Here is a 14,896-nt window from a genome sequence, read left to right as displayed (position 1 = left end):
ACTCCGCACGAGCATGCCCGCGAGCCGGCAGCCACCCACTGTCCACAGAGCAGCCCCTGTTCTCGTCCCGTCCTTGCCCCCGAGGCTTACCTGTCGCTTCCTGCTGCCTCTTTCATGAGGCCTTGTTTAAGCAGCTAAGTGCAGTTATAGATTTGTTTGCTGGCTTTGTTTTTCTTTTTATGTATTAAAAGACTTTATTTTTAGAGGGGAAGGGAGGAAGAATAGGAGAAAAACATTACTGTGTGGTTGCTTTGTGCTCGTCCCCCACTAGGGACCTGGCCCACAACCCAGAAAAGTGCCCTGACCGGGAATCAAACCGGCAACCTTGTGGTTTACAGGCTGGTGCTCAATCCACTGAGCTGCACCAGACAGGGCTGTTTTTCTTTTAACATTCCACACGTAACAATTATGATTTTCCTCGAGAGTCACTTTGCATTATGTCCCATAGCACACTTGAGGAAACCCTGGTTTCGGGACTTGCCCTTAGGGGCCCTTTGGCGGCTGGTGGGCAGGAGAGCTCTCCTGTGGCACGTCCGCACACGGGTGGCCCGAGGCCGCGGCCCCCCCTCCCTCGCTGCAGAGCAAGGCCTCGTTAACGCTGGTCGTGGTTTGGTTGCATCTCCCCATTAGGTATGGATGAGAAAGGTGACCCGAGCAATGAGGAAGCCCCCAAGGTCATCAAACCCACCAGTAAAGAGTTTAGGAAAACGTGGGGGTTTCGGAGGACCACCATTGCTAAGCGCGAGGGCGCGGGGGACGCGGAGTTAGACTCTGTGGATCAGCAGCCCCAGCAGCAGCAGCAGAGCCTTTCCTTGCGACGCAGCGGGCGCCAGCCGAAGCGGACCGAGAGGGTGGAGGAGTTCCTCACGACCGTCCGCCGCAGGGGGAGGAGGACTCTGCCTGTGTCGTCCGAGGACCCCAGCGAGCCCGCCTCCTACCCAGTCACAGATGCGGAAACCGCCTCGGAGGGGAGCGTCGAGAGCGCCTCTGACGGCAAAGGTGGGCCCGGGGCCAGCCCTGCAGGCGGCAAGGAGCGCCCAGCCTCGTCTGCAAAGGCCAAAGAAGGTGACAGCGAGGACGACACTTCTGGCAGCGACAGTGATGGGTTGACCTTGAAAGAACTTCAGAACCGCCTTCGGAGAAAGCGCGAGCAAGAGCCAGCTGACCGGCCCCTGAGAGGCGCCCTGAGTCGCCTGAGGAAGAAGCGTCGGGAGGAGGACGCGACAGAAAGTGCAGAGATGGAGGCGGCCGATGCCGCAGACAGCTCCCCGCCACGCCAGCAGGAGCCTGCAGCCGAGCGGGCAGCAAGGGACGGCCGAGAGAGGACGTCAGAAGGGCGTGTGGCCCCGGGGGCCAGAGAGGAAGGCCCCAGAGGCTCGGGCAAGCACAAGCCCGAGTGCGAGGTGTACGACCCCAGCGCGCTGTACTGCATGTGTCGGCAGCCTCACAGCAACAGGTGGGTCCTGGCGAGGGGCTGCCGGCGGCCTGGGGCCGGCGGAGGTCCTTGTGGGGAGGGCAGGGGAGAGGCTGCCGCCCAGTGCCACAGCTACAGGGCCGGCTGGGTGAGCAGCCATGCCGTTGGACACGAGTGAGCCTCATTCTAAAGGGTTCTGGAGCCACACGCTGCGTGTGCACACTGTGGTTGCCACCGGACCTGTGTGGCCCTTTGCCACCTGGTCTCACCAGCCCTGTGTGGCCTGGGGCCAGTGTGGGAGGTGGCAGACTAGGCCGTCGCCGTCATCCCAGAGGTCTCAGGGCACTGCTCCGGTGCCATTCGGGGGCTGGGGTCGGGTCCATTGGGTGGGAGAAAGGCACTTGCTGTTTCGCAGAGATGAACTGAAGCAGCGGGGGTCGGGGGCCAGGAGGGGAGCGGGCTGGCTGCTGTGCTGGGGAAGGGCGGGGCCTGCCCTCCTGTCCCCTGCCTGTTTGTGCGCGTGCATTCCTGTCATGGGGCTGGGGCTGGTTGGTGGGCGGTACGTGGGGTGTCGGTGGAGCACGGCAGCACACGGGTGGTGCATCCAGGACTGAGTGTGCACGTCTCGTCTCCACTCCTGCCTCCTCCTGGTTGCAGGTTCATGATCTGCTGTGACCGCTGCGAAGAATGGTTCCACGGCGACTGTGTGGGCATCTCCGAGGCCCGTGGGCGGCTCCTGGAGAGGAACGGGGAGGACTACATCTGCCCCAACTGCACCATCCTGCAGGTGCAGGACGAGCCTCGCCCCGAGGCCGCCGACCCGCAGGAGGCCAGGCTGCAGCCCGCCGACCCTGAGGGCGCGGAGTGCACGAGCATGGGCACCGTGGAGCAGAAGTCCAGCGAGGACCAGGGGATCAAGGGCCGGATCGAGAAGGCCGCAAACCCGAGTGGCAAGAAGAAGCTCAAGATCTTCCAGCCGGTAGGTCCTGCCGACGGGTCGTGGAGGGAGGGGGACCGCACAGCTGGCACTCTGCGGAGAAGTGCCACGCCTACAGGAGCCGCTCTCTTCTGGGGGCGCTCTGGGCTCCCCAGCCCCCACACAGCATCTGCGGAGGGCGGGCTGGGAGGAAGGCCGTCCTTCCTCGGGCTCTGCAGGTCTGCCCAGCTGCTCCGTGTGACTGTCCCGCCCTGGCACTGTTACTGGGGACTCGGCACATCCCCAAAGTGGACTCCCTTGTTAGAAGGTCCCTCCCACCGGTTTCCCGACGGACCCCATGTATTGTGGCCCTGTGTCCCCGCGCCATCTTGACAGAACTGGTGCCCTGGCACCACCCTTGCTGGAGACGCCCGGGGTGGTGGCTGTGGCAGCAGCACCTGTTGAGCGGCTGCCTGGGGTGATGGACAGCCTCAGCCGGGCTGGCTCCCAGGCCGCTGTCCGCGGCTCCCATCCTGTCTGCCTGTCTGGCCGTCGACTCCCTCCTCCTCCAGCTGGTGTGTGGGGCCCTCCGGGGCTGTGATTTCCCATTCTCTCGGGTCCTGCTGCAGGGCCGGTGGGGAGGGTGCCCGGCAGGCGCCGCCCTGCCCCGAGCCTGCCCTTCAGCGGGTGTGCAGCGGGCGGAGGGCTGGGAGGGCCATGTGGGAAAGCGTCTCTGCCCTTGCAGCTCATGCTGTGTCGGCTGCAGTGCGGGGGCCGGGGCTGGAGGGTTCGGGCCGCTGTCACAAGGTGTCCGCAGGCCCCAAGGGCAAGGGCGATTGGGAAGGTGGTGGAGAGGGTGTCAGCGGGAAGAGTCCTCTGACCTGCATGTCTGTGTCGTCCGTGCTGGAGACACTCTCATTCCACCCGCAGCAGGACAGGGTCTGTGGAGGAGAGACAGTTGTCTCGCTCGCTGCACGTGGACGTGAGGCTTGGCTCACGTGCGTGTGAGGGTGTGTCTGTGTGTCTCGTCTTGACCAGCAGTCCTGCTCCCGGTGCTCGAGGGGGGCACGGGCTCCGGGCTCGGGGCTTCGTTTCTGGGAGCTGGAGCCGGAGTCCAGCTTGGCCGGGCCTTCTGCTGGGGCTCCCTGTAGGCTGCACCGCAGTGGCCACTGGGGGCCGGGCTCCCGGGTTAGGCGAGGGCAGAGTCGCCTCTCGAAATGCTCACATGGTTCGGTGTATGTGACAGGTCCCGTGTGGTTTCCGTGGCACCTGTCGTTGGTCTGGGGTGCAGACTTAACGGAGTGTCCTGGTTTCGCCAGCAGCCTCGCCCGCAGAGCCCGGTTGTGGGGCCCGCGTGGTGGGGCTGCTCCCCTCAAAAGGAGCACCGCCGCCGCCGGTGCTGTGAGAGGCACGGTCCCTCCACTGAAGGCTTGTCCTTCAGTCGGACGCATTTTGTAATCTCAGCACCATCTCATCTGGGGCCCTCGTCACGTCCACAGGAGTGTCCGTCTGCCTTGTAAGGGGACCTCACTGGGTGTGGAGTTGTCCTTCTGCAGAGGGACACAGGCTCTGTGTCCTGGGGGCGAAGCCCTGGGGCTCCCTTTGAGCGTGTCCTCCAAAGGTGGCGAGAAGGTGGCGGTGACGTGCACGCCTTCCACAGGGACGTGAGCGTGCTCTGAGCAAAGATGCGTTTCGCTCACGTCGAACGTGCTGCTGGTGTTCCTAGACGAAGAGCCGTGCCCTGGGCACCGGGAGCCGCGGCGCACAAGTGCCATCGCTGCTGGGCCTGACGTCGCGTGTTCTGTCCTGCAGGTCGCAGAGGCTCCTGCCGCCGCCAAGTGCATCGGGCCGGGGTGCTCGCGTGTGGCGCAGCCCGACTCCGTCTACTGCAGCAGCGACTGCATCCTGAAGCACGCCGCGGCCACCATGAAGTTCCTGAGTGCGGGCAGGGAGGCCAAAGCCAAGCCCAAGGAAAAGGCCAAGGCCAAGTCAGAAAGGCTTATTCTCCCAAAATGCACTGTTCAGGTAGGCTGGCTTGGACCCCCCACCCACGGGCCCCGTCCAGGCGTAAGTGTCCCCTCGTTCCAGCTGGCTTGTTTGTGGAGAGCAGGGGGCGGTGGTGTAGGTGTGGGTTGGGTCCTGTCCCCCTCCCCTTGCTGTGTGTCCTCCCATCCCCCCCACCAGCCCTGTTTCCGAGTCACCAGGGAACATGTGTTCTCGTCCTTCGGGCAGCCAGCGGGGTGGGCGTGGGCCCCTCCCTAGGCAGGGCCGTCCCACTGTGAGCCCAGGCCATCTCGGTCTCGGGCACGTGTGATCTGGGGAGGGTCCGGGGGTTTCGGAAGCAACGGGCACTCGCCCTCCTCTCGAGGGCTGTCCTGGCCGCGTGGTGACCGCCACTGAGCTGGTGACTTGCAGGCTCAGGGGGGGGCCCGACTCGTCCACCTGCTCGTTGAGCCTCCCAGTGGCCTTGGGTTTCACGCTTGTGGTTTTGGACCAGAGCTGCTGTATCTGGCAAGAGTGACCGTGCGGGGTCGCTGGCAGAGAGCACAGGCCTGTGGGGACCCTGATCTTCTCACCCAGCGCAGGCACGCACGCACCCCCGCCCCACCCCCCGTGCGTTTTTTCACGGCCTGCTCAGGCGGCATGCTCTGTGCTGCCCTGGCTGCCTGGTGCCTCAGTGGATGACAAGTGGCTCTGTGTCAAGCCTCGTGTCCCAGGTTGAAGTCCTGGCCCCTGCGACTGGGGTCGAGTTGCAGGGGCCAGGACTTCCACCTCTGAGTGCCGTGAGGCTTCACACAGAGCCACGTGAGGGGCTGGTGACGAGCAGAACTGAGCGCTGCTGCTGCTGAGTGGGCACAGCACCTGCACAGGGAGGGGCGCGGAGTGGCCCCGAGTGGCCCTCGCGGGGAAGGGAGGCGGGCTGCGGCGCGGTCCTGGTCTGCTTAATGATTGGGGTTTGCTGACTATCCAGGCAGGCGTCAGAGTCTCCACCGTGCAGAAGAGACTGGCCCCAGACAAGAAAGAGAACACGGTGAAGAAGGCGGTGCTGGCCCCTGCCAGGAGCGAGGCCCCGGTGAAGGAAGCCCCTTGCGAGAGCAGCACACCGTCCTGGGCCAGCGACCACAATTACAATGCAGTGAAGCCGGAGCAGACCGCTGCCCCACGGCCGTCACTGTTGTGTAAATGTATGTATCACCTAGGGGTGGCCTCTGGACCCTTCCCTGTCTCTCTGCCCGGCCGTCCCCTCGGGACTGTCCAGAGCTAGGAGGTGTAGCCACGCTCAGGGCTGCAGTTCCAAGGATAGAGGCGGACGCCCTGGAGCTCCAGGGGCTCGCCACAGCCTGGGCTCCACGAAGCCCTGCAGGTCTCAGAGCGGAGTGGGCCCAGCAGCAGAGGTCTGGTCTGTCTGTGTTACCAGGCGGTGGTGAGTATCTGTGTTGTCACCCACAGACAGCAGTTGAGTGGGCGTACCGGCCCGCTGCTCCGAGTTCACTGCCACTCCTGGGCAGGTGCCTTTCTGTCCCAGCCCCATCGGCTGTGCGGGTGTCCCGCGCTGCCCCAGGGCACATGTGGCCATCACTTTTTTGTGTGTGGTGGGGTCTCTTTCTGCAAGTCAGCACTGCACTGAGAGCCAGCGGAAGTCCCGTTTCTGAGCGGACCAAGAGTCCCCAAGCCCAGCCCACACAGCACACACCCACATAACACTCACCGCGCACCTCGGCCCCTCCCCAGGCCCTGCTGGTCCCAGGTAAGTGGGCACTGGGGCCCCCAGAACAGACGGCTGCAGGGCCTGGCCCCTGACCTCTCTGGATGCCAGGCTGGCCGGGTGGCGCCCCACCACCACCCCCAGCGAGGGGTCAGGTGTTGCCAGGGGTCTCAAAATGTCACGTCTGCTACACAGCGGTGTTTCATCTTTCCTTTTTCAGCCCCTCTCCCCAAAACTAAGTTTCGGGGATCAAAGTAGATCTACGGGGCACGTCTCCTTCTGTTACTAGAATCATTTTTACTCCATTTTTATCGAGCTGTCTTTTGTCCTGCTTCATGCCCCTTTCTAAAGCTCCGAAAGGTTAGAAAAGCCCCGAATTCCAGGGCTGGAGAGGTGTGCGGCCTCCTCCGTCCAGTCCCCTCTGTCACTGGGGGTGGGGCCGCGCAGGCAGGGCTCTGAGCTGGTGGGTTAGAGAAGGTGAAACTCGAGACTCACTTCGAGGATGTCAATGGCCTGAAACCTACGTAAATTGCAAAGCAATACTAGACTTTGAAATGCAATTTAGAAATGAGCTGTTAAACACAGTTACCTGCGTGTATTAAAGTGAGTTTGACACACCTCAGGTTGTCGAGCTAAGACTTTCATGCTGACAACATTGTCTCAAGTTTTCATTAAGTTCTAGCACCTCTACAAAGTAGCACTTTTACTGAGGCCGTGAACATACGTGAACATACGCATCACTCAACGTGTGAGCGGGTGGGGGTGGTCACGCTGAAGCCCTGTGTAGTGGGCCGTGCTCTAGGTGGGTCACAGGCACGCGGCAGAATCAGGAACCTGGTACAGCAGCCGAGGGGATGGCTCTCCTCCCATGCTCATCCCCTAGTCTTGAGGGAGGAGAGGGCCGGGGGCTCCCCAAGGGCCCGACTCCTGCGCACGGACGGGCGTTCGTTTCTTCTCCCCTCCCCTCCCCTCACACCAGCTCCTCACTGAAGCTCCCGGCTTCAGGGGGCAGGAGGTTGCAGCAAACTGAGGACTGACCCTTCCCCCCAGCACACTGGCCTCTCCCAGTACAAACCAGTGGCACCCAGAACTGACTGCATAGGGGACATTTTTGAGCTAGTTGCTTTTGGTTTTGTTTTTTGGGAGTTTTTTTGTTTTTGGTTTTTTTTGTTATCTCAGAAATGTCATCTTCCCAAAAGATGAGTGGTGGGGGGACAGTGAGAGGTACACTGGGAGGGTGCCGACCGCCCACAAGACGCCGCTGCAGGTCTGCCTCCGTCCCCTCAGCCACCCTGCCGCTCCTGCGACAGCTGATAGGACGGCGGCAGTGCACACCACCGACCTGCGCCCCGAGAGGGCCCACCCGCCCACCTCCTGTGCCAGCTGCAAACCGGGCTTTGCTGGGCTGGCCCGGGCGCCCGGACCCCTGCTCAGCCCAAGAGCCCGCATGCACTCCATGCACTCCTGGAGGCGCTCTGCGCGCTCCCCTTCCCAGTCCCTGGTGCTGACCTCGGATCGTGGGCACAAGGACAACATGTCAGTGACCGTGTCACTGGAGGAGGAGACAGGCCCGCCCCAGCTAACGGAGGCCACCCCGGCATGGTCACTCCTCTTCCCGTGAAGAGCATCGGCAGGCCCTCCGTGTTCTCAGGGTGACTCAGTTTACAGCCGTCCCCAGTGAATTTTTAAAGTTGCTTGTGAGGCTTCCTGTACCTGTGGAAACATTTGTTTTTGGAGTCTCCCTCCCAAACCCATCGTGCCTGTGCTTTTATAGCAGTGGTTTTTCTCCTCCCACCACGGGCCCTCCTCACGGCCCTCGGGGTGCGGAGAGCAGGCAGAGCTGAGCGGGAGGCCCTGCCCTGGAAGGCCCGGGTGTGGGCGGGGCGGGGGGGCACTCACAGGCATGGGTCCATGCATTTTGGACCCTCACATGGCTCCTTAGGTGACTTACAGGCCTGGGGATCTGAGCAGATTTTGACTGAAACAGGAGTTTTGAGAACGAAAACAGGAAGCCCTAGGAGGACCTGGGCACCCCAGTCAGGCCCGCATCGTGCCCCTGTACGGCAGGTAGCCCTGCCCCCAGTCCGGTGTGTGGCCCTGCTGACCTCGGACAGCCCGTGCCACACCGAGGTGCACGGAGAGCGAGGCCCTGCCGGAGGCGTGGGCTCCGGGAGCACAGGGCACATCACGCCGGGGCACACGCGTTTCCCATAAGACGTGTGGCGGCTTCTAGAACCCAAGCACATTTTGTAGACACTCAGAGGGGGTGGTGGGGCTCCTGTGTTTTACCAGCGGCGTGAGCCATTTGCCCGTCTCTTCTGGAACTGTCCGAGGCAATAAAACGTGGCTGGAGACAAAGCGGGCTTCACACTCAACACCAGGTGCCCCCCCTGGAGAGCGCAGCCTGGCCTGGCGGAGGGCCCTGCTCAACCTCCACAGGCCCCCCGCATCCCTCGTTGTCGGGGACGTTCTCGGTGTTTAAAGTGTGCTTTTTACAGCACCGAGGTAGCCACCTCCCTAGGAAATCAGCTCGGGGAGGAGTTTCACACACACATAAACTTGAACACTTGAGATGAAACCCCTTAGCACTGGTGCTGCTGCCCCCAGGGGAGGCCCCCCGCTTCCAGCAGACAGGTCTCACCTGCTCGTCAGTGACCTTCATGTGACCTCATGGCACTTGGGGTCCACCCTAGTGCAGAAGGGCGGTTCCCCGCCGCATCAGTGTCTGTCAGGCCCCTCTGGAGCTGCCACAGCCCCGCAGGGGGCCTCAGGGGTCTTGGGGGCTCTCGGGCGGAGTCCGGAGACCCTTCCCGGCCTTGGCCTCTGAGGCAAAACCATGCACATAGTTCTGTCCTGAGCCTCCTGAGAATTCTCGAAGTAAACGCGGAAGACGGATAAGCTCCGCCACTCTCCTTTGTTTGAGTGAAGGTTGGGGCGGCTGTCCGTGTGCGGGCGGACCCCGAGGAGCTCCGCAGGAAGAGCGCCCAGGTAACTGATGCTGCCCAGCTGCCCGGGACCCCACCCCAGGACCCGGGGGGACCCGCAGTTTGCAGGGAGGGTGTAAGGCCCCTAAGCCCCATCCCGAGGCAAAGTGGTCAGCGGTGGGCTCAGCTGGCAGTGGTCCGAGTGCAGCCAGGGGGCCGCCCTGGGGCCAGCCACGGTGTCCGGAAGGCACTGGCCAAGCTCCCCGGGCCACCACGCCACTGGGTTGTCTGCTGGTTCCCTTGAGTGACACGCCCGGCTCCCGTGAGGCCTTGATCATACATTGCCCTAGTCATGTTGAGTAATTGGTTCTTTTTAAAAAAACATTTTTAAAGATTTATTTTTAGAGAGGGGAAGGGAGGAAGATACGGAGGGAAGCACCAATGTGTGGTTGCCTCTTGTGCGCCCCCTACTGGGGACCTGGCCCACAACCCAGGCATGTGCCCTCACCAGGAATTGAACCAGCGACCCTTTGGTTTGCTGGCCAGCGCCCAATCCTCAGCCACAGCAGTCGGGGCTGGACCAGTTTTTTCCTGTGCTGCCAGTCCAGCATGGATGTTTAGAACCTCATGTGAGGCTTCAAACAGGAAAGGCTAGGTGCTCGTGGGGTCTTTGGCATTTCCCGGGGAAGAGTCCTGCACACCTCAGCGTTGAGGGTGAGCTCGCCGAGGGCAACCTCAAACACGGCAACTAGCAGAGAGCTGCACCTCCCAGAGCCTCAGCCTCCGGGAGCGCGCTCGCACTTCAGGGCTCGGGGGGCCGGCGTGTGCCGCCCGGCGAACCGGTGCTTTGTTGTGCTGCTGGGAGAGTAACTCAAGATACTTAAGCAAACGCACAAAAGCGAAGTGATCTCTCGCTGCTGTTCGTCGGTTTCTCACGCCAGGAGGGTCCTGACCGGAGACGGCGAGGTTCCTGGGGAGCTTCCCGTGCCCTTCCCACTGGGCAGGCAGCAGGACGGGGGCACAGCGGACAGGGTCCCTGCCCTCCCGCTCCCACCGTGGCCCCCACGGTGGCCATGAGTGCGCGTCTGGGTGACAGCCCATCCCCGCAGGGGGCAGCTTCCTTGGTTGGCAGGGGGGCGCGCGGGTGTGGGGCTGCAGGCCGAGTCCCCGTCTGGGTGGCTCCGGGGAGGGGCGCCCTGCAGGGCCTCCAGTCACTCCTCCGCACCTGCAGTGGCTGGGCTCCCTGTCGCCCTACACGCTCGCTCTCGGGCAGTTGCAACCAATCGACTGTAAGCAGTGGCCGCCACAGGCGTCGGCATGACTGCCTGTGGCTGGGGGTTTCAGGGGAAAGGGCCTCGTTCGGGTGGGACGAACTCAAAGGGAGTCTAACGGAGGGGCTGCCTGCCGGGTGCGGGTGCTGGGCCTCTGCTGCGCTGCCCGCCCCCGGGTGGGGGTGTGGGGCTGTGCTGGTCGGTGCGCCCCCACATTTGCTCCCAGTCCTGCTACGACTCCACCTAGCCACAGCCTCCACAGGGAACAGGGCAGCACCGCTGGTGGAGACCTGTGGCCTCGAGTCTCCACGGAGGTCCGCCGGTGCCACCCAGTGGCCATGCAGTGCCACAGCCCGCCTCTCAGGGTGACAAGGGCCCCCGCTTCACGCTCACTGGGAAATGAGCCAATTAGAGTCGCTGAGGTCTGGTTCTTGGGAGCACCAGCCTGCCCAGCTCTGCTTGGCCTCACCCCGGCCTTCCCATCTCACCACAGACCGGGCCTGGCCCACAGGTGGCCTCACCTCCCACAGCCGCTAAGGTACCAGCTGGCTCCCCAAGTCAGCCGGGGCCGGGAGCTGGCAGCAGGCAGGCCCAGGTGTGGAAGCTAAAGGCCCCTTGGCTGCCAGGGGAGCCCAGTCGGGTGCGTCCCAGGGCGGCCTCTGCCCCCACTGCTGATGCTCCCAGCGCTGTCACTAGGCCAGCGGGGACCGCAGCAGCTCATGGGGTGGCCCCTGTCCCTGAGGTCACCCCAGCATGGGATGTGCTGCTGCTTCGCTGGAATGGGTTCCTTTTCCATGGTTGCCAAAGTGCTCCCTGCCCTTCTAAAGAGCAGCAGGAACCAGGACAGGCAGACAGATCTGGGCGAGAGTTTTTGAACTTGTCATCCACTCAAACAGTCATGTTTCTCGCCGTCAGGACCTCCCAGCCCTGGGCCAGGGTCCCTGTCGTGCGCACATGTCCCAAGTGCAGCTTTCAGTGGGGCCACATTTGCCAGCAGGGTGGGGGGCAGTTGTTGAGTGAAGGTGTTCACATGTTTTAAATGCCCCTTCGACATAGAAGGGGGCGTGGCCAATTTGGAGTCCACCACCTTAGACATTTTACGCACGATTCCTTTAGTGATGTCTGTCGATACCTCTGGGGGCAGGTGGAGCCAGTGAAGACTGACTTTGACAAAGCAAGAGTTTTATGAAATGCCCTGGCGGTTCAGGAAAGCTGTCCCCTGCACTGTAAATAGGTCACACGTCTTCACTGCTACTCCTCCTGGGGGACGGCCATTTCCATCGTGTGCCGGGAATGTCTCGGAAGGGAACGATGGTGGGTTTTCCCTGAACGGGGGAGGGACCACCAGGCTGACCAGAACTACAGACCTTGGGTTCTGACCTGGAGATAGGTCCAGAGCAGACATCGCTGTAGGTGACACCGTCTGCCACCCGAAATGAGAACATCGAACCACGAGGCCTGTGCAGGGCCCACCATTGCACAGGTGTGCTGGGTGTTAGAATCAGCCCCCAGGTGCTCAGAAGCACTGGGGCTGGCCTTGCAGAGGTGGTCACAGTGCTGCCCCGATGCCCCACAGGGTGGCACCCGTGAAGGGCAGTGCTGAGCTGCTGTCAGGCCCCCACTGGTGTCTTCAGTAGCCCACCCCTCTGGCCGGTGCCTGGGACGCTCAGGCACCTGGCCCCTTGCTGTGCTCCTACCCACCCCAGCCTTTGCCCTCTCGCTGAACCTGAGCCGAGGCCCTGTAGGGAAGGTGCTGCAGCCCTGCCCCACGTCCCAGCTGGTGGAGGTGGGCTCCCAGGCGCTGACCTGCGCTGACTCCTGTATGTGGACTGGATCTGGCGGCTCATGTGGAAAGCGTGCTTTTGTCTCATTCCGGCCGCCTCGTTTCTTCATCCGACTCCAGTGGGCTTCACCTAGAGATCCAGTCGCATGAGAGCGAAGCCTTTAGAGTTGTGACAGCATGGGTGACGAGCAGGGTGGGTGGGGCGCCAGGGCAGGGCGCCAGGGGCTGTGAGCGCTTTGGGAGGAAAATCCAGCTTGAAAGTCAGAACTGATGCTGGAGACCAAGGGCTTGTAACGCTCTCCTGGCGTTTGGGGCCAGGTAGTGCTGCCGTGAACTCTGTACAGTGAGGTGGTCTCGCCCCTCCTGCAGGGCAGAAGGAACGTGAGGTCCCTGTGTGCTGTTGAGCCCGTGCTGGAAGGGGAAGTGCTCCCAGGTGGCGGCCTGGCCCTCTGCCAGGTTGGGCACAGCTGCTGGTGACGGCTGCAGGGGCCAAGTTGTGGGCAGGGTGCGGCCCCTCTGGAGGCTTCAGACGTCCCCATTCACTGGGGGTCAAAGGGGGCCCTGGCGACTGGTGGTTGAGTGGTTTTTCATTTCTGGGTGAAGTCGACAGATCGCCAGAGCATCTCCTGAAGCCCCCGCTCGGGGGCCGGAGCTTCAGAGGCCCACTGCTGCCCAGGCAGTTAGAGAACAGCCTGCACCTGGCTAGGTGCCTTCTCTGCCGACTCCTGTGCGGCTGCTCCTTGTTCTGGCTAGCTCCCTGGGCCCGCCTGCTCCTGCCGTGAGCAGTGGCCTGTCTGCGCCAGGGCCGGGCCCATGGCCGCATTGTCTCCCTCGTTCCCTGAGACACGAGTTCTGAGGGTCTGACGGGTCACCGCAGTCGGTGCAGAGGCAGTGCCAGTGCAGGAACTTCTGTGCAGGCCAAGGGCTCTGACGGTGCTTCAGGCCCCGCCTGCAACTCCTCGGGTGCCCTGCACGTGCTGCCACGCGGTCCGACGAGGACTCGAACGCCACTGGCGTGTGTGGTGGCGGGTCAGTTCTCATCTCAGCGTGTCGGTGACCAGCGCTCCCCGTGTGGCAGATTCCTGCCAACTTTTCTGTGTCTCATTAATGTCACTGTGCTGACTTTTGCCCGAAAGAACAATGAATACCTGTGGGGGACCCCCCACCCCAAGGACTCTCACTAGTCTTTCCAGAGGGTCAGGGGAGGGGGTCTGGCTCACCCTTCCTGAAAAGGTGTTTTTCAAAGTCATGTTTGTGAAGAAAGTGCACTTGAATTCTTAGTGGAAGTGCTTCCCCAAACCTGCCTGTGTTCGATGTGCCGTTTGCCTCTTGTCAGGCTTAGCTGGTGGTGCAGCACAGCTCTCGCCTGGGCCCGCTGGCCCCTGCGGCGGGTGCGGCGTGACGGCGCAGGCACGGGCTCTCGGAAGTGAAGTGTGGGTGCGGGCCTCGGGCGTGCCACCAGCCGTCAGACGCCATGCCCTTTCCAGGGCTCCCCCCTCGGTACTCCCCGGACCCTGGCAGCTCTGCCAGTCGCTCCATGGCCCGCGCTGCCCCCCGGCCTCGCTGATGGTGCCTGTTCTTGTCCTTTGCAGCTGGGAAGGAGGACCGCCCCGTGGAGGAGAGCGCAGTGGCCTCGGGGCCGAAGAAAGTGGCCGCCCCGAGCCCCGCCGCGGGCAGCAGGCAGCCTTCACCCCGGAGATTCCTTCAAAAGAAGTCGCCTCCTTTCTCGAATGCGGTCAAGCCGGCCGTCAGGAAGCTGCCCTCGGGCTTCACGGGCACCGTCCCCAAGCGTCCGTGGCCCTCGGCCACCCCCTCGAGCAGCGCTCCCTCCACCAGGCAGGCAGGGCCGGGGCCCAGCACTGCCACAGCTGCTTCCAGAAAGCCGCCGGGCTCCACCACCCTGGGGGGCGCCTCCAGGAAGCCCATGGTGGCCTCTGTCCCCCTGGCCTCCCCAGCTCCAGGCCGCCTGGGGACCTCAAGCGCCGCCCCGTCGCAGCCGAATTCACAGATCCGGCAAAATATAAGGCGTTCCCTGAAGGAGATCTTGTGGAGGAGGTGAGCGCCCGCTTGGTGGTGACCGGCCGCCGCCGAGGCGCATGGGCAGGCGCTCACCGTGCTTTCCTGTCCCTGCAGAGCCAGTGACAGTGACGACTTGACAATGACAGAGAGTGAGGTCGGGAAGGTCGCCCTCCACATCGAGAAGGAGATGTTCAGCCTGTTCCGCGTCACTGACAGCCGCTACAAGAGCAAGTACCGCAGCATTATGTTCAACCTCAAGGACCCCAAGAACCAGGTGGGTGCCGTGGCCCAGGCCAGTCCACCTGCCCCCAGGGGTGTGCCGGGCTGTGCAGCCGAGTGCCACTCCCCCGGGCCGCCCGGCTCTCGGAAACACTCCTGCCCTCGAGTGGAACCAGAGGGCATTTTTACTGCCTGCCCTGCAGCCCCAGGTCCATCCGTTCGTCGCCACACTTGTCTCCAGGTGACACTTGTCCTCACACACCTGGTGGGGAAGCTGCCACACCTGGGTGGCCCCAGAGCAGAGGTCACACCCTTTGTGGGACGGTGCAGGTGCCCCTCACGTCCAGGCAGCTTCGGCACTGTCTCCGCCTTACGTGGCCCAGCGCCAGCTGAGGTCTGCCTGGGTCTCCTCGGCTTCTCTTTGCGGGCTCCCGTGGGGCGGGCGCTGTGGGCACAGTGAGGAGAAGGGCACTCAGCTCTCGCAGCAGCTGCGGGTGGGTGCTGCCGTCCCCACGGGTGGCAGTGGGCCAGCTGCCTGCCTAGAGGAGCTCCTCTGACCCCTGGGCCCTTCCTCCCCTTGGCCATCGTGTCTCCTTGGCCCCTTGAACTCACCTGTGCCCAGGAGCCAGGTTAGATGGGAAGCT

General features: G+C 63.2%; 1 protein-coding gene across 3 annotated transcripts in view; it reads left to right on the top strand.

The window, feature by feature from the left end:
• The window catches only part of DIDO1 (death inducer-obliterator 1), a 43,036-nt gene that overhangs the window by 17,827 nt on the left and 10,313 nt on the right, over positions 1-14,896 (top strand). For all 3 annotated transcript variants that reach the window (XM_037153575.2, XM_037153576.2, XM_037153574.2), the window contains exons 3-8: positions 631-1,456; positions 2,072-2,393; positions 4,143-4,355; positions 5,302-5,515; positions 13,607-14,069; positions 14,148-14,307. In XM_037153575.2, coding sequence (XP_037009470.2) covers positions 633-1,456; positions 2,072-2,393; positions 4,143-4,355; positions 5,302-5,515; positions 13,607-14,069; positions 14,148-14,307 — 2,196 coding nt within the window. In that variant the 5' untranslated portion in view covers positions 631-632. The remainder of the gene's footprint in view (positions 1-630; positions 1,457-2,071; positions 2,394-4,142; positions 4,356-5,301; positions 5,516-13,606; positions 14,070-14,147; positions 14,308-14,896) is intronic.

The sequence above is a fragment of the Artibeus jamaicensis genome, unplaced genomic scaffold, assembly GCF_021234435.1.
Source record: "Artibeus jamaicensis isolate MK-2021 breed Jamaican fruit bat unplaced genomic scaffold, CSHL_Jam_final contig_685, whole genome shotgun sequence".
NCBI classification, from domain to species: Eukaryota; Metazoa; Chordata; class Mammalia; order Chiroptera; family Phyllostomidae; genus Artibeus; species Artibeus jamaicensis.
This window is presented reverse-complemented; position numbering and strand designations above follow the sequence as displayed.